The 25449-nt window shown below is 39.3% G+C and overlaps 1 protein-coding gene across 3 annotated transcripts in view; it reads right to left on the bottom strand.

The window, feature by feature from the left end:
- Positions 1–25449, bottom strand: part of sdk1a (sidekick cell adhesion molecule 1a) — a 408423-nt gene that overhangs the window by 213561 nt on the left and 169413 nt on the right. For all 3 annotated transcript variants that reach the window (XM_073857057.1, XM_073857058.1, XM_073857059.1), the window contains 3 exons: positions 25079–25238; positions 18433–18533; positions 17043–17196 (listed from right to left, as the gene is read on the bottom strand). In XM_073857057.1, coding sequence (XP_073713158.1) covers positions 17043–17196; positions 18433–18533; positions 25079–25238 — 415 coding nt within the window. The remainder of the gene's footprint in view (positions 1–17042; positions 17197–18432; positions 18534–25078; positions 25239–25449) is intronic.

Raw genomic sequence — 25449 nt, 5'->3', positions numbered from 1 at the left:
CACGAGGCGAGATAAGCGCTCCGAACCCTGATTCGGAAAAAAACGGGTGGGGAAATAAGAGGAATGGGGGCTGGCCAGTAGTGCTGTGTAATGCAGATGAATGAAGGTGTTTGAACGGTATAGGGATGATTAAAAGGGCTTTCCAATGTCACCTTAAGGTGAGAAGCTGTAAGTACCTGTGCGACTTCTTTGAATTACAACAAGCTTGTCTGTTTATGATTGGTGTTCCTCGGGTTGTTTGCCGGGTCTTTGAGATACAGATCATCTACTGCATAATTTGTCAGAAAAAAACTTATTTTAAACTAGGAAGGTCACACTTCGAGAAATCAAGCTGGTCTTCAACGCAAAGACAAAGACAGATTAAACATTATGTATTCTGTCTGGGCTTTACTGTATGAAAGTACCATGACATTATCAGGGAAGCGGTTGTAAATGATGATATTGCATACACTCTTTCAGAAAAAAGGTACAAAAGCGGTCACTGGAGCAGTACCCTTTCAAAAGGTTCAAATTTGTACCTAAAGAGAGCATTTTAGTACCTCACATGTAGAAAATGATACCTCAAAGGGAAAAATCTGCACCTAATGGTACATATTCAGACCTTTCAAAGCGCACCTCCCTAGGAACAGCTTTTTTTAATGGTTCATTTACATGGGACAAAAGCGTTAACCATTGACGGAAGGCTTGTCTGAAGCGTGGCCAAAAGCCAATCACAGTGGCCGCAACACGTGCTCCTGTCATGCATAAACGTAATTGGCTGACTCACTAGGTTATTTCAATAAGACAATCTGATTGGCTGAGACATGCATTGGCGCATGAAAAGTTGAAAAATTTTCAACTTCTGCCGCAAGCAACGCGATGTTGACAGATCCACAATTGACCTATGGCTATGCCACGCCCCCAAACGCGATGAGCCAATCACAGTACGCATAGCTAACCCAATACTCTCAGACATGCTCTGCTTACACGTCCATTGAAATGTATTGCAGTTAGACAGTTTTCATTCGTTTTTATATGTTTTTCTTGTCATTTTAAGTTTAAAATGGTCAAACGGTGTGCATGGGGTACATGCAACTCTGACACAAGGTAGGTATCCTGAGAGGCTGGAACATTGTGTATTTTTTACCCTTTCCCAAGCCACATTTCAACCAAGATAACGGTTAACCAAGTTAAGTGTCTTCTCTGGATTAGGTTATGCGGTAGACCACAACACCAACTAAACATGGATAAATTAAACAAGGATGTCTACATCCGTTCTAAGCTAACTCAACAACGTATTTGAACGTTATCTTTAAAGGAACAGTATGTAGGATTGTGGCCAAAATTGGTAATGCAATCACAAAACTTGTGGCTAAAACTGGTACTGCAATCACACAACTGGTGGCCAATACACAAAATGACCACATAAACATCAGTTGAGGGCTGCAACTCCACTTTTTAAATGACAATATCCTGGCCGGACCACTGTTGTCAGTGATATAAGTATTTGAAATGAAAATTTTTTTTTATATGTCTAGTGACATATCAGCGCCATTTTATAATTAATTGATATACATTTCTTACATACTGTTCCATAACGTAACGTTACCTTAACATTAAAAAACGTTAACGTTAGCTTCTAGCTGCGTTGTACATTATGTCACTTAGATTCATTAACGTATCTGTAAATAACTGAGATAACAAATGTTATTTGTAATAGCAATGTTGTGCTGAATGTTTCATGTAAATACTATAGCACCAAACTAACAGAGAAGTAACTTGCTCTAGGTAAAGATGGTAAAAGGCTTGTCCTGGAAACTTATGCAACTTAGACCTGTACATATTTAATTTGATCATGATGGTGCAGTTAATCGCATTTACCTGTGAAGCTTTTCATCGACTTTCTTAACAATAAAATTATTATATAACCCTCCAATGCATAGTTAAGGCCCTTTTGGTAACTTTGAGATGATATATATAGTCTTTCAGTCTCCAAAAATCATCATTGCCTCCTGTGAAATGTCTCCTACTGTGACAGCTGCCATAGCGCCTATAACCGAATGTTGATTGTTTGTCCGAGTGAGTGGAAGGGGCGTGGCTTAGCCATAGGTCAATTCAGTTTGTCAACGCATAACGTCACCCATTAAAAGTAAATGAAAACCGTTAACGCTTTCATCCCGTGTGAATGTACCGTAAGAGTGTAATGTGCTGAATACATACTACATTCTCCTGTAGGTGTATGTTCAATGTACACATACAATGTACGCTGGATTTTAATATGCTGGCAGTGCGCATACAGTAGGCGTGCATTCTTATGATAAAGAAAATTGCGACAAGACTTTAACGTATGGGTAAAAAAAGGACCAGGAACTATGGAAAGGTGGTTGACCAATGAAATGTCTCTATGGGCGGAGCTCCCCAATGCAACATTGTAGAAATACAAACCATCATTTGAAAAAGTCAGTACGTTGGATATATATATACTTTTCAAAAAGATGTGAAGCTTTTAGCACAATTAGAGTCTGTATATTTTTCAACTTCTGTATTGTTTAGTCCTACGTTTCGAAAGCACCACTATTCACCTACAGTTAAACTTAAATACCTCTGCAAATTCTTTACCCTAATTTAATATAATCCTCCATATAGGCAAGTTCTCAGCAAACATGACCCAGTTTTACTCACCAGAGAGAAACTTTCCTTCAGCCTTCTCAAAAAGGCTTTATTTACAATCTTGTCCTACCACAAAAAGCGAAGCGTTGCACTGAGTTCAGAAAAGATGCTTATCTAAATAAAACTGAAACACAATGCTTTTGGCTTGCCAAGTGTTGTGTTTGGTTTTTTAACAACACCTTCTTTTGTGGGACACTGCAAGTGATAATTAGATCCATCCCAAAAAGCTATTTTTCCTGCACCGACATGAAAAACAGTGTTTACCGAAATTATTGTAATCTTTGCACATTATCCCAGCAAACATGTAATTAAAGGTTTGAAGTATGAACTGCTGGACTCTTTCACAGAAGCGAGAGCTTATCAGCAAAATGACACATTTAGAAAGGCTGCAAAAAAGCGGCATAAATCACTCAAAAATTGGGTTTAGTTTGCCAGGCCTTTCTTGACTAGCCAACAGCAGCCAAACAGCAATGGTACTGGTGCGTGTTCCCTATTAGAGAGCAGCAACCTTGAGCAAATGTACAGGATTAAAAAGAATAATGCTCGAAGTAAAAGCAACACGCTAGCTCTAATTGTGCCACCCGTGTAACGTATTGCTTTGTTTGTAGTGCAAGACTAACTCAAATAAACCTTAGTGCAATGTTTGCCTAAACGCTTATGTAGTAGATTAAAGCCCTTGACTTATGAGGTTGTTAAGACTAAACGTTTAACATTCAAATGTAAAGTAGAAAATGTTTGTACTGATAAAATGTGTGTCTAACATTTTTCTTTTATTGCATTTAGAAACAAAGTAGCCACGCTGATGCACTAGCTAAGCAACAGACACCATATGTAACCATATATTGTTTTACCTACCACTGATGGGTTTATCTGAAAGAGATTATAACACAATAATACTATAACAGGGTTCCCACACTTTACCCTACTGAAAAATCCAGCTAAGACCAGCATAAGCTGGTAGCTGGTTTTAGCTGGTTTAAGATGGTTTACGCTGGTCCACCCAGCCTCACAAAGCTGGTCATGCTGGTGGGCCAGCTGGTCTTCCAGCCTGCCAGCTAAGTCCAGCTAGACCAGCTTAAAAAGTGACCAAAACACAGCTAGACCAGCTTGCTACACCAGCAAAACCAGCTAAAACCAAGCTGGAGACCAGCTAAAACCAGCTCACCAGCTTATGCTGGTCTTAGCTGGATTTTTCAGTTAACTTCAAAATCAAGGCCCGTTCAAAGATTTTCCAGGTCCAATACCCTCAAATTCAAGGACTAATGTGGGGACACGTTTCAAGTAAGAGCAAGGTTACATTGTGTTACCTTTTTAGATACATTGTTACAGTTACCTTTCGAGGGAACTCGCACTGCATTACTGCGGTGACACTTTGGGGACGCCTCCAGGGGTAAGTGCGTCTGAATGTGTATATCAAATTCAACCAATGGTGTGGCTTAATGACAAAGACAGTATGACGCGGCTGCCAGGAAGTATATCACTTTCTGAAATATTGCCAAAGATGGCGTTACAGGGATGCAGGAAGTTTGGCAAGAGAGACGCAGTGTCTCATTCCCTTCTCAGGGAACAACAGTTACATACGTAACCCTCGAGAAGTTTTCAAGTGTCAAACACAACTATGCAAAAAGCATTTTGGTATGAATCAACATTCGCATACAGAAGATATAAGCATTTAAAGCGAACAGTTTAGCACATGTGCTTAAAAAGTCTAGAATTTTTATGATATTATCCTACACTACTCGGGGAAAAATATGGATTTTTTCCAGGAAACTTCTTGCATAAAATAGATTCAAGCACTTTTAATGACCTGTATCTATGTATGTATATTTTCAAAAACTTCCCAGGGCCTTGAATTTTTTACCCTAGATTCACAAACTTTCAAGGATTTCAAGGGCCCGTGGGAACCCTTCTATAAGGTAGAAAGTGGACTATATCACTTTATTAATTCTTCCTCAAAGGTGTTTAACTCTTAACCTGGTACTTCATAAAACACAATAGTTTCCTAGCAGACTGCTAAAACACCTGTGAAGACCTGAGCTCAAGGCTCAGGACGGCAGGACTGACCCGTATCCATCAGGTCCATAAGCTGTGAGTCTTGATCTCTCTAGCAGCTTTGGACTCCACGGGGTACAGCGTCTCTTCCTGCACCAGGACCCAGAACGGCAGCGGTGCGACAGATGGACAGACACGACAACCCTGCATGTCAAAACGCGCTGTAGCATTTACTCTAATTCAATTATAAAATTGATTGCCTGGAAGTCAGCCTCCAGCTAACATACGCTTTGGTAAGCATGTTGAGAATTAAAAGCCCTCTGATGTAAAGCTTAGCCGGATTTGAGAAGGTCTGAGGTGAAATACAGCACCGTGTGCCGGGAACTGGATAAATAAATTAAACGTTTTTCATACGTTTCTCATCCAATCTTGCAAACCGGCTTACGGTCGCCATTTAAAAATGTTAAAAGTTCACTGTGTTTATTTAATCATTATTGACCTTTAATTGTATTTATCTTAAAAAGTGCTGAGCAATTGCATAAATTAGTTATTTATGAGTCAAAACGTATGCATTATTCAATGGTCTATTTGCATGACAAATGGATCTCGGGAATAAATTGCAATGCTTAATAGTTAATGCACAATCAGTTATCGTTGGACCACATTGCTTTCCGAAAATATCCTATTCTTAAGTACAAAATTAAAGGGGGAGCTGTTTTGTTTCCTAACTTGGAGAGTTGAATAGGTTTAATACGGCGAGCAGTAATGGGCTCTTCGATGAAAGTCTGAAAGACAATTTCAATGACAATTCCTCCTATTGAATAAACACTCTTTGTGACTTCATTATGTCATAATTTGTAGCCAAATCCAAATGGCCGCTCTGCCAGTCTGTACTGGTCGAAAGTGAATTATGCTCTCAACAGGTAACTAATTGCACAGATGAGATTTTAGTTGGAGAAAAGTCAGAGCTTCATAATAGGCTGACATTTCACCATTTATTTTTATGACTATATTAATCATCGCAATGAACTCCAGGTCGCCGTCGCCTGCGTCTCTATGCGCCACATCTGCCGTTCGGCTGCGTCCCTACAACAAGAAGTGTCTCAATATGTCACACACGAAATCTTCAGCTTGATCTTGCTTTTCAGAGCAGATTGCTTTCCGTCTACCCACACACTTCTGTTGCTCGCCATCACCGAGACAGGCGCACGCATCTCCAGACATGAAACGGGGGATGAGCGAGAGTGCGCCACATAAAAGGATTGACTGACAAGCCGGTCGCTCTGTGAAAAGCAGAATAAGGGATAAACATGTTGGGGATAGATATCTTCCTTTTCATCTTTTCCAACAAACCCCAGACCTCTCCTCCTTTCACACGTCTAGACCTTTCAGTCCAGTTTTACCTCAGTTGAAAAGGGTTGGTGAACTAGGCGTAATCTTTGGTGACTTTAAGGATGTGTTTTGAAAGAAGACACTTCCAATAACGTCAAAAAAAAGTGTTTTTCTGTTACAGTGGCAACATCTGACTCTCCACAAGTGGATCACAACAGGGCCTGAAGAAAATGATATAGAAATGATCATCAATCATCCGTCAAACCAAATATTATGTGACCCTGCCTGTGAAAACCCAGTTAAAGTCATCTTCTGGTGATTTTCTGTTTTGTATATGAAATCGTCCTAGAAAGAACATTCTGTGAAAGTATAACCTTGATATCTTTAACATTGACTGAGTAAGGTCATGTCAAAGAGACTAAAGTAAAGTGAAATCAATGACTGAAATAAACGTCGGACTGGATTTCACAGAAAGGGTCGCTCAATCTATTTTATTTTCAATTCATTTTATACCAGGCAACTTTTGCAACTATCAAAACTTGAAATTTAACACAGCATAAGATCTTGATTTTGTGGTTTTCCATTAACGTTTCATAGCGTTAAAAAAAAAAGTTGCCAGCCAGCGCCAGCACTTTTTATGATTTTCACAAAAGTTTATTGCCTGTTGTTCATCTTTAAATATATAAACAAACAAAATATAAAATGAAAGAACAAAACCTAAAAAAAAAAAAAAAATGTTCTCTTTCTGTTCCTATATTTCATAATTTCATTACCCTCTCAGATATGGGTAGGTTTCTTCAAAAATACAAATTTTTTTAAAAAAGCTGAGATTTTTTATCCACCTGTTTCTTGACGTAAATGTGGGCGCCACCATCTTTGAGCTTTCTTGTTTATGACTTCCTGTGAGCTACTAAAGCTAATGGTAGTCTATTGCGAAGGACACAAGTGTGCCATTTTGACTGGCTGTTTAATGTTTATTATGAAAGGCCGACATAATTTGTGCAGTTAGGGGTTGCCATAATAACTACCTAACTAACTAATAATACATGCACAATAACTGAATGTGTATGTGGCGCACATGCACTCGTGACCTGTATTTACAAATCCATTCAGTAAAACCTTTCATAGAAACTACCAGTAAAAAAATAAATACAATAATTGTTTAAAAACAACTAATATTATGCTGATAAAAATATGCTGACTTAGCTGATTTATTTATTTGCTACTATATATTATTACAAAAATGCGATTACAGTACAGAATATATACGACATAATAGCGGAAATACGGATTGCTGAAAAAACTTGTCATTGGCAGGGAAGCGTTTTCTCTTAACTGTAAGTTAACTCGTCAATGGTGGGGAAAGAGTTAATGAAACTAAAAAATATAAAATTGAAATTTGATAAATTTTTCAACTTATTTTCTAATTAAATTAAACTTAATTACAAAAAACTTTATTTAATTTCATAGGTCACAAATTATACAAGACATGGGACAGCTGACTATAATGAAAACTTGAAAGTATAGATGATAAAGGGGCTATTCATTTCATAAACCAGATGAAAAATTGGCATAATATAATTGTTTTGCATTTTATGATTATGATCAATGTATCACTTCCCAGCCTCAATGCTTCACCTTTCATCAAGCAAGGCTATTCTTTCTTTTCACTATGATCAGACAACTGTTCAGGAATAGCCGGTGAAAAGGCAATTATCTATCATTCTGCGATTCGCTCGATAACGCTGCTGATTAATGTGTAATTGGAGTCAATGATCATTCTTTAGAAGCATTTAATCACACTTCAGATTCAACAGAGAGGCCAGTAAGCTGAGGCACCCAAACTGCTTTCAAATCCACAAAACCCTCCTGTCTGTGAGCCATCCCAACATTTCTATATCGTTGTCTAACAAGCTTCCTGTCAGACAGACAGCCTGCCTTTGGAAAACCGATGTGGGCGACGGGGAAGTCAGGCGTGTGAGATCAGGGCAGACTATTCATTCACATTTTGATTACTTTTTTCTTATCTGCAACTTGCATCTTTTCCCCTCGTTTTTCATTGAAAGGGAAACAGAAGAATTCCTCTAGTGCAATGGGATTTCTTTGTAGCGTATGCAGCACAAGAGCCGTGTGTGTATCCGCTCTGCTGAAGAGGTTTGATTTGACGTCCTGTATGGTGGCAAGCTCCTCCTGTTCCTCTGGCTGTGAGGTGTGAAAGATGAGATGAGGGCACAGCGCTCCTCCAAGCTTCAGCACCTTTCATGGTTTTCCAGTCAGCGGTATCCCGCTGCCTGTAACTCTTCTGGCTTCTTTCGGTGGACACCACAGGCCCTGGAGATCCTTTAGAGATCAAATGCAACGGCTCAGCAGCTCACTGGACGCAACTTTTGGAACTTTTCACAATAATGTGCGAAAAAGCATTTTACTCTTCTATAATAAATCGTCATTTTGACTTTAGAAATCCTTAGGAGGTCAACAAATATGTAGGAGTTGTTATGTTACTCATTTTATTGAGGTTTGCACATAACTGATCAAAGTAGTAATTAAACAAACAGGAGAAGCGGGTCGGATCTTAAGCATCTAGCATGCTGAGAAGAGAAGAGCACAGCATGCACTCTATCAAAGTGTTTGGACACTAGAGCTGCTGGTTTTACTTTAGGCACTGTTTCACTCTGTTTTGGGTTTTTTGTATGCATTTTCCGGCTCCCCTGGAGGTAAACATTTGATTTTTGCTGTTTTGGAGTCTATTCGGCTGATCTCTGGGTCTGGCGCTGGCACTTTTGGCATAGCTTGGCATAATACATTGAATTTGATTAGACAATAAGCATTGCGCTAAAAAAATAACCAAAGAGTTTCAATATTTTTCTTATTTAAAACTTGACACTTCTGTAGCTACATCGTGTACTAAGACAGACGGAAAATTAAAAGTTGCGATTTTCAAGGCAGATATGGCTAGGAACAATACTCTCATTTTGGCGAATCAAGGACTTTGCTGCTGTAACATGGCTGCAGGAGGCGCAATGATATTACGCAGTTATATCTATTGAAAGTAACCAAGGGGACGATTTTCGGCTGCTGCGTAATATCATTGCGCCTCCTGCAGCCATCTTACGGCAAGAGCCGTCGTCCTCCATTGGGCTGCTAGAAGAGTCATGTCACAGACCAACGTCGCTTTGTCAATGGCGTACAACACGTCTTAAAGGATTAGTCAATTTTCTTAATAGAATCCAGATAATTTACTCACCACCATGTCATCCAAAATGTTAATGTCTTTCTTTGTTCAGTCGAGAAGAAATTATGTTCTTTTTTGGGGAAAACATTCCAGGATTTTTCTTATTTTAATAGACTTTAATGGACCCTAATACAGTTTTAAATTGCAGTTTCAAAGGACTCTAAACAATCTTAAACGATGCATAAGAGTCTTATCTAGCGAAACGATTGTCATTTTTGGCAAGAAAAATAAAAAATATGCACTTTTAAACCACAACTTGTCCTCGTCTTCTGGTCTTGTAAAGCGCCAGCGCAACCTCAAGTAATACGTCATCACGTCAAGAGGTCACAGATGATGTATGCAAAACTACGCCGTTTTGACGTTGTTGTATGTGGAATGATACTAATTAATGTCTTTGTGTCAGTTTCTTGTTTAAAATGGTCCGCAAATGTGCGTTTCATATATGTAACATGTGACCTTTCCACGTCATTACGCAATTAAGTGATGTCGCGCTGGCTTGTCACAGGCCTGGAGGAAGACGAGAAGGTGTCATTTAAAAGTGCATTTTTTTTATTTCTCTTGCCAAATATGACAATCGTTTCGCTAGATAAGATCCTTATGCCTCGTTTGGGATCATTTAGAGTCCTTTGAAACTGCAATTTTAAACTGCATTAAAACTGTTAAGTGTTGGGGTCCATTAAAGTCCATTAAAATGAGAAAAATCCTGGAATGTTTTCCTCAAAAAACATAATTTCTTCTCAACTGAACAAAGAAAGACATCAACATTTTGGATGACGAGTAAATTATCAGGATTTTTTTTAGAAAATGGACTAATCCTTTAAGATGGGAATATTCGTTCTGTCCGCTTACATTGGAGACGCGAATGCATGTATTCGATTCATATCTGATTTATTTCCACATATGAATGAAACCGGTCTTCTGCTGACCGCAACTTTTCGTGATCACGCCTACGGCCTGTAGTTTATATTACGTTTAAAATACAAATGTTTCCTTACAAATACTGTACCCCATTGCTTTGCCTCAGAAGACATGTAATAATTGTATAGATTTGTTTTTGATGGATGGATGGCCTTTTTGGAGCTTTTAAAATGGGACATTATCCATTGCCATTATAAAGCTGAAAGGAGCTAGGGTATTATTTTATATAAATCTGACTGTGTTTAGCTGAAGGAAGAAAGTCATATATACTTAAGATGGCTTGAGGGTGAATAAAATATGGGCTAGTATTTATTTTGGGATGAACTTTTGTAGTCTAAGATACATCTTGAAACACATGAATTAAATGCTTCAATATTAAATAGGATGCCGACAACTCTATCCTATAGTATATGTGTCTCATATACTTTACTGTTTTAAATCTGAATATTTGCTAAAGCAGTGTCAACAGACTAATTTATGTACTGTAAATGTGCAGAAAGGAGTGGATGAAGACAAATGTGGGCCGAAGCAGACCCAACCCGCTTATGCCCCTACTGACTGATGATGGCTCTCAATAATTAACTTCGTAAAGGGGGCCGTACCACCCAGCAGGTGTATTAAAACCAGACTCCATAAACGGCCTCCATCGAATTAGCAAAACCTACGTCATTTTTCACCGAACTCCTCCGAGCCAAACAGCACTGATTTGAAACGGACGTGTCTGTTATGAGCAAAGGCTCGAACTCTCTCGTGAGTGATAAGACAAAGACGTATTTCTCAATCGTGTCATTTCCTCCTGATTGTATTTGTCTAACACGTCATTTACAACCTGTGGAGAGGAGTGCGTGGAACGATGACAAACTGCCGAATAAAGGAGATGAGAAAAGCAAGCTAACTTGATTTAAAGAAATAAAAGCAAATCACAAACACATTACGGGCAAAATTCAACTCGGAGCGCATTTGATATCTCATCCTTTTCAGGCGAACAGATTCCTGGGAAGCGGACTCGAAAAACGGCTCCCCTGACAGCCCTCGAGTTTCGTTAAAGGCATTTTTAAGCAAGTCAGACTACTCAGTGGCCATATTTGTAATGCCCCCATGCAGCTATTTACCAGTCATGCAAGTAACAGCTTCTGACTTCTCGAGTGAAGAAATAAGGAAGTCATGATAAGCATACATTGCTCCCATGACTACAGGTTATATCCACCATATGTGAACGTAACATGACACATTAAAATACTAAACCCCACTAACCACATTTCTAACAAGAAAAGTAATCTGCACGTCTTTTTCTATCTTGTTTCTTGTTGGTGTTGCTCTGGATGACATGATTCTAGCGAGGAAGTTGTTTCATGTGCTGAGCGCAATGGGTGTCTGAATGGCTCGTAATGGCTAGAAACATCAAAGTTCTCTTCAATAATGAATGATGAAAAATTCAACGAGGTAGAGGAGGACGCAAGGACAAAGCCATGAGAGGTAGACACAATATCTTATTTCCAACCTGCCACTTTCATCTACGGTGGAAACACAGAGCACTTCTCACCAATGGGGTAATTATCACCATCATGAAAGTTTCATGCTGTCTAAAGGGGTGGCACAATGAAAGTGACTTTCAAAGGCCTCGGCTTTCCTCTCCTTTCCTGCGCCGGCATTCACCTCTGGACCCTTCTGCTTTAACAACTCTCTGCTTTTGTGCGGCTCCGAGAGAAGAAAGGATGGCCGAAAAATGACAAATTAAGAGAGATGAGTAAAAGGAAGCCATAACCAAACAGAGGAGGAGTAAAATAAAAACGACTGTGGACCATTTGGATTGCGGCATGGTTATCCCCCAGCATGCAGCAGAGATAGAAATCACACAGAGCGTCTGCACGGCCGCTTATTTCACGCTACATTAACAGACCAAAGAGATATTTCTGAGGCCGAGGCAAAACTAAAACTAGAAAACTCCCAAAGTTCAAGAAATAATAGGAAAGCATAACAAGTTTTCCATGCTGAAATATTGAACGCCGCAACATGTGACCACGCTCTAAATAATCTCTTCTTCTTAGGGAATCTTCGGTTTGCTATCAAACGGCAAAGTTTGATTAGTACATCGAATACGTAGCCGAGCAAACAACTCGGAGCGCCGATAACAAGACAAAGGCAAAAACCTGCAGGGTAAAGGGAATCAACACTTGAAATAAAAATGTAGAGAGTCGCACTGGAATAGATATGACTACCACATCTGATATCAATAAACGCTGCTGTCTACATCTAAATGAGATACATTTTCATACCAGAATCCCTAATGGACAGCTTGAAATATACAGCCACCCCTAACGTATTTGGATACTCCAGTCACATACAGAAATATATGAAAGTCATTGCATTCGATAGCAGAAGATCAAACCACACAGCATCTATCTGAATGCAAAAGATAGCATTATAGCTAAACATTTCACAAAAAGGGTGGTTAGGTTTGAAATGACAAAACAGTAGATGTAAAACTATTCAGACTTTAGTTAAACAAATGTTTATAGTTAATAGCAGACCTGCGGTTTGTCTGCTAGGATAGCTGTGCATTTGTGTACAGAGTTTCGGATATTTTCTTATTCAGTGCAAGGACATCACACATTCTTACAGAAAAAAGAAACGCAAAAATGCAAATTATGTCCTGAAGTGATTACAAACCTGTATAAATGTCTTTGTTCTGCTGGGCACAAAGGAAGATATTTGAGCAATGTTTGTAACCAAACAGTTTTTAAGCACCATTTACTTCTATAGTATATTTCTTTTCTACTATGGAAGTTAATGATGCTCCTGTTTCACTGTAAAAAATCCAACTTTAAAATGTTCACTTAACAAAGAACATTAAGTAACTTGAACAAAGATTTCTTTGTTGAAGGGCGTCAATTGATTATTTTGTGTTCACTGAATGAAAAGAGCAAAATCATTCAGCTAACAAATATTATTTTGTTGACTGGGCTTAGATGTATAAGTTTTTGTCCAATTCGTTCACCCAACTTGCCAAACTGAGTAATCTGAATAAGAAATTGCTGGAAAAACTGGTCATTTGCAGGGAAGCATTTTCTCTTGGCGGGGAAAGAGTTAAGTGCCCAAATATTTTTGGGGCAACTCCCAGACAGCAAATGACTCCGAGCCAGATCAGCACCGGATCCAGGCCAAAGTCGGCAGCTCCGGTGAGGATCTGGCCCGCAGTCTCATTGGTAAATCACTAAAAGTCTAAAATGGAGATCTGTCCTGACTCATTTGGATTAATCAGTAAATCAGATAATAAAGGAACTAAATTGTTGACAGAAAAGTCTGCTTGCACCAGCCTTGACATGACCAGTTTGGCATACTAAACAGATCCATCGAGCAGAATTTAAAAAAGCTAACATATCTCCCTGCGTTTTTCCTTTTCCTTCAAAACACAATCAATGTAACAGCAATGTTATTTTGGGTAATTTTGACTGGGAAATTGCCACTGGCATGGTCAGAGTAGTTTACAGTATATTTCCGTACCAAGCATTTCAAAAAAGCTTTTACTTGATGCAGAAGCCAAAAGAACCTCTACAACATGGAAGCATTAATTTTCCTCCCTCTCTCCAACATTTTACAGTGGACATTAGTGTCTTTGCAAAACATCTATCAGCATTTATCAATTCTGAGACAAAAACATCTTACGAGACTCACAAACAGATTTATGTTACACCAAGTTAATATTGATTCAGGGCCCTAGATCCGAGCACATAGATAAACTTTGATCCTATAAGGGCAGTTAATGTAATGCCCGTGCCAGTCAAGTGCTTATGAAGTACAGCCCAATTTCCCAAAGTCCATCCTGGGGATTTTGCCCAGTAACGCATAGTGCCAGTTTAAATGGCTAAGCTGATTGCATTGCTTCTGCCTCTGCCACAGAACAATTAAGGATGTGACATCACATCCAATAGTGCGTTAATGGGCTTGGCTGGATGTATGATTGCTTGATATTCCTTTACCGTCCTTTGGGATGAGCTAGTCTGTGGGTTCGATCCCGGATATACAGACACCAGATGGCTCACATAAAGGGTCAAAGAAACAGTGTTCGTGCCTGTGATGACCGGCTAGATTCCCATAAGCACAGATTCACAAGCACATGCTTGTGCTCAAATGCATCACTGTATATGTGCTGGCGAACACTGTCAGCGGTTGTATATTGATTTTATGTACAGTATGTGACCTGCTTTCTGTCATGATGCTATATCTTGTCAAAATACTAGTGGGAGAGCAACCGTCCAATAACTGAGCTGGATCTGAGCCAAGGCATCTTTGCATCTATGCTGGAAACTCTCATATACATCCATCTTTCCAACAAGCCTTTCAACTAAACGTGCATTTCTACCTCTGAATGAAAAGTAATATTTGCCTTACTACAGTCCAGCATATGCGCACTTTTTGTACCTCAGTGCGTATAACGTAAAAAACAACTATACTATACTATAACGTATAATATAACTATATTAGCATCCAACAATTACGGAGCCCCTAAGGGGACATGAAGCAAAAATTAAATAAAGTTTAGTTTCGCGTGCGCACATGAAACTATCGTGTGCTCACGTGAAACTATCACGTGTGCACGTGAAACTACCGCTTGCTCACGTGAAACACTTTCGCGTGCTCACGTGAAACACTTTCGCGTGCTCACGTGAAACTTTCGCGTGCTCACGTGAAACTTTCGCGTGCTCACGTGAAACTTTCGCGTGCTCACGTGAAACTTTTGCATGCTCACGTAAAACCTTTGCGTGCTCAAAAAAAAAACTATCGCGTGAGCACGCGAAACTAAACTTTAAAAAAAAAATTCTGCACATGAAGGTTTCACGTGAGCGCATAAAACTAAACTAGATTTTTTTTACTCCAATGTCACCTTAGGGGCTCTGTAAACAATAACTACACCACCAGACGTTAAAAATGTACTTAAATTTGCTTGAACAATTCACGATTTTTAAAACAATATTTTTATAGTTATCATCTAGGGCTGGGACAAAAAATACGTCGATGCAAAATATGCGCGTCGATTCGTCAGACCCAAAAAGGCGGCGCCGTAGAATAGTAGCAACGCGAGAGGCTTTTCAGCACCCATGTTAACAAGCATGCACCCTGCCGCATGAGCAGCGCGAGCTCGCGGCTCTGTAGCAACAGTGTTGCAATCGTTTCTGCGTCGGATCTGCTGCGCTGCTCATGCTCAATTAAAGTGAAAGTGCTTTGTTTATGGTTTAAATGCTCGTGGATTGACGCGAAAAAGTGTCATTTTACCATAAAATCATGAATGTGATGCCAAGTGTGTTTTAAACAGTCATGACATTGAGCAATTTAACAGAAAGCAATGAAATATGTCACTATTGCCAGAAGACTGCGCTTTCATTCACTCTCTGTCCAGCAGTAAATGAGTCCTAATCTATCTTAATCTTAAGAGAAAGAGATTTAATAATATATGTGCTTCTTAAAGGCGGAGTCCACGATGTTTGAAAGCCAATGTTGATATTTGAAATCACCTAAACAAACACGCCCCTACCCCAATAGAATCTGGACCTTCTGTTGGAAGACCCGCCCCACACATACGTAACCCAGGCAACGATGACGGTTAGTAGACACGCTCCTTACTGCTGATTGGCTATAAGTGTGTTTTGGTAGTCGGCCCGTCTCCTTTTCCAAAGCGTTTTTCAAACATCGTGGACTCCGCCTTTAAGTCTATAATTGTGTTTATATCTGTCATTAAATGGACTAGAACAGCACGAAAACAATGTGGATTAAACAAATCAAGTTATAAAAGTTACACTGACCATCAAAAGGCACATTGAAGAGGTTTTGCTCATAAATGCATGTCAAATAAAGTAATGTGAACTTGAGATTTTTATACTGTTACTAAACTGCACAGTATGAGCTGCAAACGCTTTATTGAATGCTACCTCTGACTTGTATAGTCTTTTTTTATTTTGAAATTTTAAGAGCAATGAACATATATTAAAATGTTTACATTCAGATATGTAAATCAACATGTATAAATTGCTATTAGTTCATTAATGGGGAGATAATTGAGAATCGAATCGAAGTCGAATCGGACTGATAAAATGAATCGTTAGATTAATCGATGCATAGAAAAAATAATCGATAGATTAATCGTTTAAAAAATAATTGTTTATCCCAGCCCTATTATCATCCAGTGTAAACAGGATGATAAGACCTTTAAGTCCTCTACGCACTCTCGCCATGACCATCACGCCTTCTTTTTCGTTTTTCACTGCATTACCAACAGGCAATTTATTTCCCCCTTTAAATATTTTACGTTTGTTTCATTTAACACAATTGTCTCTTCGTGTCAAGATGCCACACCTGTCTGCCTTCGCTTGAAGCGTTACTAGCACGAGTCCGCTTCTAATTTACCCTTAGTTAGTCTGCTTGCTTTTCAATTACGCTGGCTGTCGAAATCAAATGCAAGTCTCGAACGAGCCAAGTGCTGTATATGTGGAGTCATTAGACAAGCTTTTATTTGAGTCTCGTCTAAATGAAAGACACTTGAATGACAACGACAAATCGGATCGGTCTCGTCGATCTCTGCCCGGTAAGCTGCTAATTAGAAAAAGGCAATGAAGAAGTACCATAGTAAGATTAAAGAAGAGCCACCAACAGGCATTAATTACGCTCCTGTCACAATGCAATAAAAAAAGGACACACCAAGCACACAGTCTCCATGTCTTACACAACTCTTCTCTTTATTTCGGTGTGGGCTGCAGTAAACGGATGCCCTGAAGGATTAAAGCTGAACACTGAAGGTAATTACATCTCTTACAAGGCGCAACGTGGATCTAAAGCCAGGGGACCTGTGCCGGGTCATCCAGAACTTTCCTAATGAACGGATGTTTGGGTGTTAAGATTAGACAAGCAATTAAGCTCTACTTACACTCTGTTGCTGGGAATGATCTTGTAGCCGTCCCTGAACCATGTCACCTGTGGCCGCGGGAAGCCGCTGACCGCCGGGGAGTTAAGGATGGCGGCCCTTCCTTGCGTCACCGTCTTTCTTTGGTCATTGTCAATAAAATCGCCCATGTATGCCAGAACAGAGATCTAATTATAGTAGTCTTTAGTGTAAAGATGGTACAACTCGAGCTCTGTTGCAAAATCTAGCTGCCTGCACGAGCCATGACAGTAAGGCTATATAAACCAAAACATAATATTTGAAATACTACACGCTGGCACCAACTGTGCTCCGGATGTTTTGGCACCGAACCCATTGCAATGCGTTTTCATTGCTACAGATACACGAAGACGTGCCTTCAAATCTGGCAAGGTCTTTAAAACAGCAGCATGATAAAGATGTCTGCCTTTTGGAACAGAACAGTGTTGGGTGCGTGCCAATAATGCCTTTAAAATGCTGCCCCCGTAGGCAACTCGCTAGTTTTTGGAACAGAGCATCGAAATACAAAGCGATTCTAATGATACATTCAAGACCACAGAGGCTTCTTAACATATTGGCCACAAACTGCAGAGGTGTTCAATCAAAGGCATTTATTCATGGCACACTGCACGGCGAGATTGCATCACGACTGCGATTTGAATTGGGTGACATAAATTCCAATGATGTCGTTTTTACATCACTTTAATGTGCTTAAAACAACTGGAAATGAAAACCAAGTTTAATGAGGACGACAAAGAGAAACCAAGGAGTCGAACCGGATGAATGTCTTTCCATGTGTATGAGATGTGTCAGTATGTGTGATATGAATAAATAATCAAACTTTTAATATCTTAAAGGGGCCATGGCATGAAAATCTGACTTTTTCCATGTTTAAGTGCTATGATTGGGTCCCCAGTGCTTCTTTCAACCTAGAAAATGTGAAAAAGACCCAATAACTTAGTTTTGGTAAACCATTCTCTGCAAGCACGTGAAAAATTTGGTCATTGGATTTTGGCTCTCCTTATGATGTCATAAGGAGCTCTTATTATAATAATAACGGCCCTTAATCTGCACTTTACAACCACGACACTGCCATTTAGTGCACAGAGAAAGACAGAGAGAAAAAATAATTGACAGCACAATTGAGTTTCAATTGCAACAAACCACCATCATTGCGATCAGTGTTTGAATTTCATCAGCTCATTTGCATTTTAAAGGACACACCCAAAACCCTCACACCTAAAAAGTGTCAGTTTTTTAACATGCTATAATAAATTATCTATATGGTATTTGAGCTTAAACTTCGCATATGTAATCTGGGGACACCAAAGATTTATTTTACATCTTAAAAAAGTCTTGTGACATGTCCCCTTTAAATAAAGAAACTTACATGCCACTTGTATCTCGGCTCTTCTTTGGAGCAAAGCGCCCATCCTGTTTCTCACCACACATTGGTACACACCCATATCGGAGCGTTGCAAAGAGGAGATGGTGTACCTAAAAGTGTGTGTAAAAGAAAAAGAGAGAAAATCAACTTCATTCATTCCCAAAATTCATAATTGGTAGTTGCTTGAGCCAACATATCACTCTTGCTCAAAATAAAAAATGATGGGTTATTTTCAACCCCGTGTTGGGTCAAAAATGGACAAACCCAACTGTTGGGTTAAATTTCCTTGACCCAACAATGGGTTAAACAACCTACCATAGGTTGCAGTGTGTAAATTTTAACGCCATCTAGTGGTGAGGTTGTGAATTGCAACCAACGGCTCAGTCCACTGCTCACCCCTAGCTTTTGAAACACATAGAGAAGCTACGGTAGCTGCCACCGGACAAAGATGTCATCACCGGAGACAACTTAGTAAAAAAGTGTCCGTTAAGGGCTTCTTTAGAAAAATGGCTTCACAAAATGGCGGCTTTCATGTAAGAGGACCCTCTGTGTATGTAGATAAAAAGGTCTCGTTCTAAGGTAATAAACACATAACGGTTCATTATGAAAAGTCTTTATACACCCCTGATAATATAGTTTTGTATATTATTTTGCATTTCTGTCAAGAGATCCTTCTAAAATGTACACACTGCACCTTTAAATTACAACCCAGCTGTTTGGGTTCATCCCTTTTTGACCCAATGCTAGGTTGAAAATAACACCCTAACAACCATTTAAAACCACCTACAACCTATCATTGAGGCAGATAGTTTTAATACCACTTAAATTTGCTCCAAACATGCCATTGCTTTATTTACACAATTGTATTAAAACAATCAAACATAACAGTTCCCTATAGCTATTTGCCTACACAAACTCGAATGCATTTCGATGTACAGGCGTTGAGTTTAAAGGTTTACCCTCGCAATCACAACTACCCTTTCTTGGCCAGCTCGCACATTAGTGTGAACGCGGCGCATCGAAACGTCGCACAGCTCTGTTCTGTGGTGACAAATATCAGATTACAGCCAAAAAGGCCGCTTTGACCAAAAGCAGAGGTGACGAAAGAAGAAGGAGCATTAAAGTGTGTTGGCATTTCCGAATGTGCCGAACACAGGACTAATGTGCTGTTGCTCACTACTTAGCAGAATCTGTTTACATCTCTGAAAATGCCACCCAGTGGGCTTGTGCATCTTGAAGGTGGCTTTCATCCTTCGACAGCATTGCCGCGTGCTACAGGTGACGAAAGATAATAGGAAATGCAATACCAATTAGAGCAGACCAATTCCAGGGATAGACAAAATACCTTTTGTATACGAAAACTCTTGACAGCGGAAGGTGCGAAGATGTGAAGCACATACTTTACCGTGTATACGACTCGTAAATGGAGGATAAATCAAAACATCTAATGTAAAGAATTGACACTAACTATGAATCAGATGTCAGCGGTGCACTTTAGGTAAAACGGATTCATGCATTATTTGTCTCTAAGGAGAGCCGGGCATGGTTGCAAAAGTCTTCTATTAAAATAGAGGGAACCCGCAGGGCCAATTCCTCTGCAGGTTTAACGCTCCACATGTCTGTGGAAGTGCTGTGTGCTACAGAGGTTGGATGCTGATTAAAAAAGGTCAGTCTAAGAGGCTATTATTACTGAAAAATTAAACATACAACATGAGGAGGACTCAACTAGGAAATTACATGGTTGATTAAATGTACTATTACATAAACTAGAGGAATCTCTTTAGAAAACCTTCATTACAACAATTATTCCAATCAGCTTTACCTCAAGTCATTTCCTTTTTGAATAAATTAAGGTTATGGGTTGAATACATAGTCAAAGATTTGTTCAACAGAAATAATTCTGACTTTTATGGTTTTTTTGGGGGGGTTTAATAATAATTGTCTTGCAGTGGGCGTCTATGTGGCTATGCATTTCTTTTGGATAAATGTTAAAGGATTAGTCCATTTTCTTATAAAAATCCAGATAATTTACTCACCACCATGTCATCCAAAATGTTGATGTCTTTCTTTGTTCAGTCGAGAAGAAATTATGTTTTTTGAGGAAAACATTCCAGAATTTTTCTCATTTTAATAGACTTTAATGGACCCCAACACTTAACAGTTTAAATGCAGTTTAAAATTACAGTTTCAAAGGACTCTAAACGATCCCAAACGAGGCATAAGGGTCTTATCTAGCAAAACGATTGTCATTTTTGACAAGAAAAATAAAAATATGCACTTTTAAACCACAACTTCTCGTCTATCTCCCGTCCTGTGACGCGCCAGCGCGACCTCACATAATTGGGTAATGCCGTGGAAAGGTCACGTGTTACATGTATGAAACGCACATTTGTTGGACATTTTAAACAATAAACTGACACAAAGACATTAATTAGTATCATTAGACTTACAACAACATCAGAACGGTCCTCTTTCTCCACACTTGTAAACACTGGGGCGTATTTTCGAATACGTCTTCCATGACCTCTTGAGGTGATGAAATATTGCGTGAGGTCGCGCTGGCGCAACACAGGACCAGAGGAAGACGAGAAGCCGTGGCTTAAAAGGGCATACTCTCCATTTTTCCTGCCAAAAATGACAATCGTTTCGCCAGACAAGACCCCCATGCCTCGTCTGGGATCATTTAGAGTCCTTTGAAACAAAATTTTTTTTAAACTGCATTAAAACTGTTATGTGTTGGGGTCCATTAAAATGAGAAAAATCCTGAAATGTTTTCCTCAAAAAACATAATTTCTTCTCGACTGAACAAAGAAAGACACCAACATTTTGGATGACATGCAGGTGAGTAAATTATCTGGATTTTTTTAAGAAAATGGACTTATCCTTTAAAGACTCACTGTTTCAAACATATCGCCTGATGATCTGTAGTAATTATTTTTAATTTTACAAAACCGATAAAAGCAGTGACATCACAATTAGATCAGAATGATCAGGAATGGACAGTGCATACGCACATGCTCCTAAAAAAACATTTAAGTCGTCGAGCCCTAAGAAGGCATATGTAGATGTTAATCTGCCTCGAACAGTAGCACTAATATTAAAATGACAATTTTGAGAAATGTGTAAATATTAGCGACATCTTGCGGTGAGAATTAGCGAATTGTATCCAACAGTTCAGTCCATCGTTCACCTCTCCCTTTCGAAGCACATAGAGAATCTACGGTGACCAACACAGGATAAAGATGTTGTCATATGAGACAGCAGAAAGTAGCCAGTCAAGCAATGAGGTTTATATAGTTTGTCCATTTAGGTCTACTGTAGAAACCTGGTGGTGCAAAATGGCGACTTCCATGTAAGGGCACCCCTGGTAGATAAAAATGGCTCATTCTTAAGTAATAAAAACAATATAGTTCATTATGTAAGGTCTTTATAGACCACTAAAAACATAGTTATGTATATTATATTGCATTTCTGTCAATGGATCCTCCTAATATTAACACATTGCACCTTTAATGAAATACTACTGTACATTTTGGTATGAAACAAGAATAATTTCTGATGTAAACCCTGCAGTCATTTATACGTGCATTACTTTAATTAAAATGAAATTCTTTTCAGTAGTATGTCACAGATGGTATCAATATAGCCTAACTTGTTTTGAACCCAGTAGACCAGTGGATCTTAAGTGCTATGCTGCTAAACTTGTTAAATTATAAATTTGAAATGGGTTCCCAATTGAAACCGGCAAGGTTGTTAAACTGATAAGATGGGATTTTGAAGTTTGTAATGTGGTATCTGTCCTTTCAGGGTCATATAAAACAAGAAAAAACAGTTGAGAAAAAAACATTTGAAAATGAAAACCACTTAAAAGCAAAGTATAATAATTGGAAAAATCAAACTAGTAATTAAACTAATGAAATAAACAATTTAACATTATTAAAAATACACACTCAACACAAAAAAATGTATGTCTTAAATTATTATTATTTTTTTAAAGACTCAGTATCTCAGGTCATTTTGTCTTTGTTTTGAACGCCTACAGCATGATAGCGTCTGAGTATGTATATCAAATTCGACCAATGGTTGGACGTGACTTCACAGAGCATAAAAGGATGAAAAGGAACTCCCACTTTAGCTTGCATATGCCGAAACCGGTGTACAGGTACGCTGGAAGTTTTTCAAACGAGATTCAGCGTCTCGTTCCCTTCTCTGGGAACAGAGGTTTTATAGGTAATTTAGAGCTAGGTTCGGGAGGAGCCTAAACATTCAGGCCTGTCTGTTATCATAAGGAGTGAATATAAGGCCTCTGCATCCAGCTGCAATTCTTCTGGCGTCCCTCCTCCCTCACTGCTCTCTTTTTTCTTCTGTGCAATTTTGTTGCGGGGTGGGGGGGGGGGTGGGGGGGGGTGAGCTTTGGGCTCGAGCTTAGGCCTCAGGTTCGCTCTCTCTAAAGGTTCATAGTAAAGGTTCAGAGCTCCCTTCAAGGACAGCAAGCCAAGTTTGTTTACCAATAATCATTAAGACTGAATGCGCAGGTGAACTAGTGAATCAAGTAAATGTATCTTAAAGGTGTAGCGGAGGATTTTCTCGAATTTTAGAAAAGAACCGCCTTCTCCACTTTTTTAAAATATGCAATTGTCCAACACTCCTGATTGAAAACTAGGAGGACCAATAGTCTTGATGATCCACCCGGAAAAATACATTTTCTGCAATACCTTTAATTTAAAGGGGCTGTCCGCAGTGTTTCTACTTAAACTAATCACTTTTCAATTGCCTTTGTGTGAAGGGGTTGTAATCTCACATTAAAATGATCCACTTTGCGGGTTTTGCTATTACCTCTGATTTTTTTTTTTATTATTTTTATGTGAAAGTAAGCCCCTCGCCTCGTCTACTGACTTTGCACTCAACAGCGACGGCACTGCAACGCGTCTGATAACAGACTGAAACGACCTGCTCCCAGCACAACACAGACTCCAACACAAACTCCACATATTGTGAAGGAAAAAATTATCTGCTGAAGCTCGTAAAGCCAAATGTGAATCGGATCAACTTCGTACATAAACACGGATTAACATTGGCAGGGCATTTGAATTATGGAGAAACCTCCGCTTTGTTTTGGGTATAAAAACGGATCCGGATTTGGCTTTCATCCTTTTGGACAGGTAAGCTAACATTACTACAAAGCATGTCAAATATATTTCGATTATATGCTTTAGTTTTTTAGATGTTGTTTCGGTTTGCTAGCCTTTGCTTTAGCGTGTGTTCGCCTAGCCGTCTTCGTTCGATGGCGTAAAACTGCAGACGCGTTTGTTTGCGTGCATCCGCTTTTTAAGAGTCTTTAAACTCGTACAGTCTTACATTGATGGAAACTGAGATTATACAGTGTGACATGGACTTAACTACAATATTGATCGCCAGTGTGGCAAACAACAATCCTAAAGGACTATTTAAAATAGCACAGTGTATACCGGGCTTTACTGTTATACTGAAATTGTTCAGTGTTCACTAACCGTTTTCGTTGTCTTACCGTAAATGTACCACCACATAACATAGGCTAAATGCAGTCAATTTAACGTTGCAGTTGGAGTTTACCTGAGTTCTCCGGTGTGTTGCATCTCAGTCTGGCCGTCGCTCATGAGTTCGAGCACGCGCTTGTAAACGTATTGGTTGCAATCTGAAACATCACCGCTAGAGGCCGCTGAAAACTGCATACAGCCCCTTTAAGATAATTTTTTTTCCTATTAAGATCTAAGGTGAATTATCTATTGTCCCTTTTATTATGGATTTTAATATTCATAATGTGCAAAACTTCCATTGTATGAGATTTCTGTGTGGGCAGAGCTGTCAGCCGTGACGTCACATATAAATGGACTGTTTTTTAAGTAGAATCCACTCGTTGCGTATACAGTGTTCCCACACCTTAGTTAACTTTAAATTCAAGGACCTTTCAAGGACTTTCCAGGTTCAGTACCCTCAAATTCAAGGACTAAGTGTGGGGACACATTTCAAATGAGAGCAAGGTAACTTTATGTTACCATTAAAGATATATTGTTACAGTTCCCTTAGAGGGAACTTGCGCTGCGTCATTGCGGTAACACTTTGGGGACGCCTCCAAGGGTAAGTGCGTCTGAATGTGTATATCAAATTTAACCAATAGTGAGGCTTAACCACAAAGACAGGGTGACGCAGGAGCCAGGAAGTATATCGCTATCTGAAATATTGCCAAAGACGGCGTTACAGGGACGCAGGAAGTATGGCAATGGAGACGCAGCGCCTCACTCCCTTCTCAGGGAACAACAGTTACATACGTAACCCGAGACATTTTCATCACCATTCACATACAATATTATCCTACACTATATAATATGGAATAATATGGATTTTTTTCCAGAAAACTTCTTGGATAAAATAGATTCAAGCACTTTCAATGATCTGTATCTATGTATGTACATTTTCACAACTTCCCAGGGCCTTGAATTTTCCCCCCAGAATCACAAACTTTCAAGGATTTCAAGGACCCGTGGGAACCCTGCGTATAGCCATCGTGGCTTGTTGGGATCAAAACTGTGATTAACATGGGAAAGATTTTTTTTTGCATGTCGCAGGGTCGTGTCTTGTAAACACACAGTGTTAGAAGATGAAAGCAGCCACTTACTTGTACTCAGGGGAGAAGGCTGTGATATCTGTGTTGTTAAACATCCATTTGAACTCCAAGGGCCAGCTGCCCTCCGCCAGGCAGGTCATGACTAGCCGATTTCCTTCTAGGTGGATCTCCGGAGGTCCCGGTTCTGTTTTGAAGTATGGGGCCACATCGACTGCGGAAAGACATGAAAAGGCAGTGATAAGTGGAGGCACTTCCCTGTGACGTTATTCTGACCTGGTTCTTGAACTTTTAAGACAGAGTCAAAATTCAGGATTATCATTGCATGGATTTCTTTGATCTTCAATGACATGTAGGGCAATGTTATTCTTTATTTCAGCCACAGTGGATTACTGTATGGTCTGTCGTATGAGTTATGTAATTTA

This window comes from Misgurnus anguillicaudatus, chromosome 19 (assembly GCF_027580225.2).
Source record: "Misgurnus anguillicaudatus chromosome 19, ASM2758022v2, whole genome shotgun sequence".
In the NCBI taxonomy this organism is placed as follows: domain Eukaryota; kingdom Metazoa; phylum Chordata; class Actinopteri; order Cypriniformes; family Cobitidae; genus Misgurnus; species Misgurnus anguillicaudatus.
This window is presented reverse-complemented; position numbering and strand designations above follow the sequence as displayed.